The 983-nt window shown below is 66.8% G+C and overlaps 1 protein-coding gene across 5 annotated transcripts in view; it reads left to right on the top strand.

The window, feature by feature from the left end:
- Nucleotides 1–447: 447 nt before the first annotated feature.
- ZEB1 (zinc finger E-box binding homeobox 1) overlaps nucleotides 448–983 on the top strand; it is a 194,324-nt gene continuing 193,788 nt past the window's right edge. For all 5 annotated transcript variants that reach the window (XM_044915509.1, XM_044915511.1, XM_044915512.1 and 2 more), the window contains exon 1: nucleotides 448–505. In XM_044915509.1, coding sequence (XP_044771444.1) covers nucleotides 448–505 — 58 coding nt within the window. The remainder of the gene's footprint in view (nucleotides 506–983) is intronic.

Below are 983 nucleotides of genomic sequence, written 5' to 3'. Positions count from 1 at the left end.
GAGGGTACAGGGTCCTGAGAGCAATCAGCCAGACCCGTCCCTGCCCCAGGCAGCCGCGGCGGGTGGGGCCAGTTCAGAAGCAGAACGCCGCTGAGCCTCCTAATTTACCTTTCTCCCTCCGACTGCCTGCCGCCCTTCTGACCACGTCCCCACAGTTTCCCAACGCCCCCCTCCCCCAACCCACGACACCTGAGGGAAACTTTTCTCTCTCCCCTCAATTCAAACTGAGCTGCTTCTACGGTTGCCGCAAACCGTCCTCTCCCTAGCAACAAGGTTCCGGCCGTAGAGCGAGCGGCTCTAGGTGTAAGGAAGGTGATGTCGTAAAGCCGCGAGTGTCGTAAACCAGGTGCGGTGGGGAGGGGGGAGGGGTGGAGGCGGAGGGGTGGGGGGGAAGGGGGAGGGAGGGGGAGGAGGTGACTCGAGCATTTAGACACAAGCGAGAGGATCATGGCGGATGGCCCCAGGTGTAAGCGCAGAAAGCAGGCGAACCCGCGGCGCAATAACGGTGAGTGGCGGAGGGGACCGGGGAGCGGCGGAGTCAGGGGGAGCCGGGCAGCCGGGGCGCCCCCGGGGGTGAGGGGGGCGAGCCGGGCTGGGGGCGGCCGGGGCAGGGACGGGCAAAGTGGAGTGGGAAAGTAGAAAGTAGTGCTCTCTGCCCCCCTCCGCTGCTGCCGCTGTCGGAGCCGCGCCGCGGCCGCTCGCTCTCCCTGAACCGTTATGTCTCTTACCTGGTCTCTCTCCGCCTAGCGGCTCCTGCCGCCCCTGCCGCCTCCTTGGACCGTTAGCCGCCGCATCCCCGGCGCAGGGCGGGCGGCCGGGACGCGGCCAGCCACTTTTCTGGTCCCGGGTGGAGCGGCTGTTGCTTCTTTTCGCACTTTTCTCCACTCTTTTGCCCCTCGGCGCCTCCCCTCTCCCCCTCCTCTCAGCCCCCTCCGCGTTATTCTCCCTTAGCGCGGAGGCCCCCGGGAGCCGAGGAACAAACT

The sequence above is a fragment of the Neomonachus schauinslandi genome, chromosome 5 (genome assembly GCF_002201575.2).
Source record: "Neomonachus schauinslandi chromosome 5, ASM220157v2, whole genome shotgun sequence".
Classification (NCBI taxonomy): Eukaryota; Metazoa; Chordata; class Mammalia; order Carnivora; family Phocidae; genus Neomonachus; species Neomonachus schauinslandi.
Note: the sequence above shows the minus strand (reverse complement) of the source record. Positions and strands in the feature narration are given on the sequence as shown.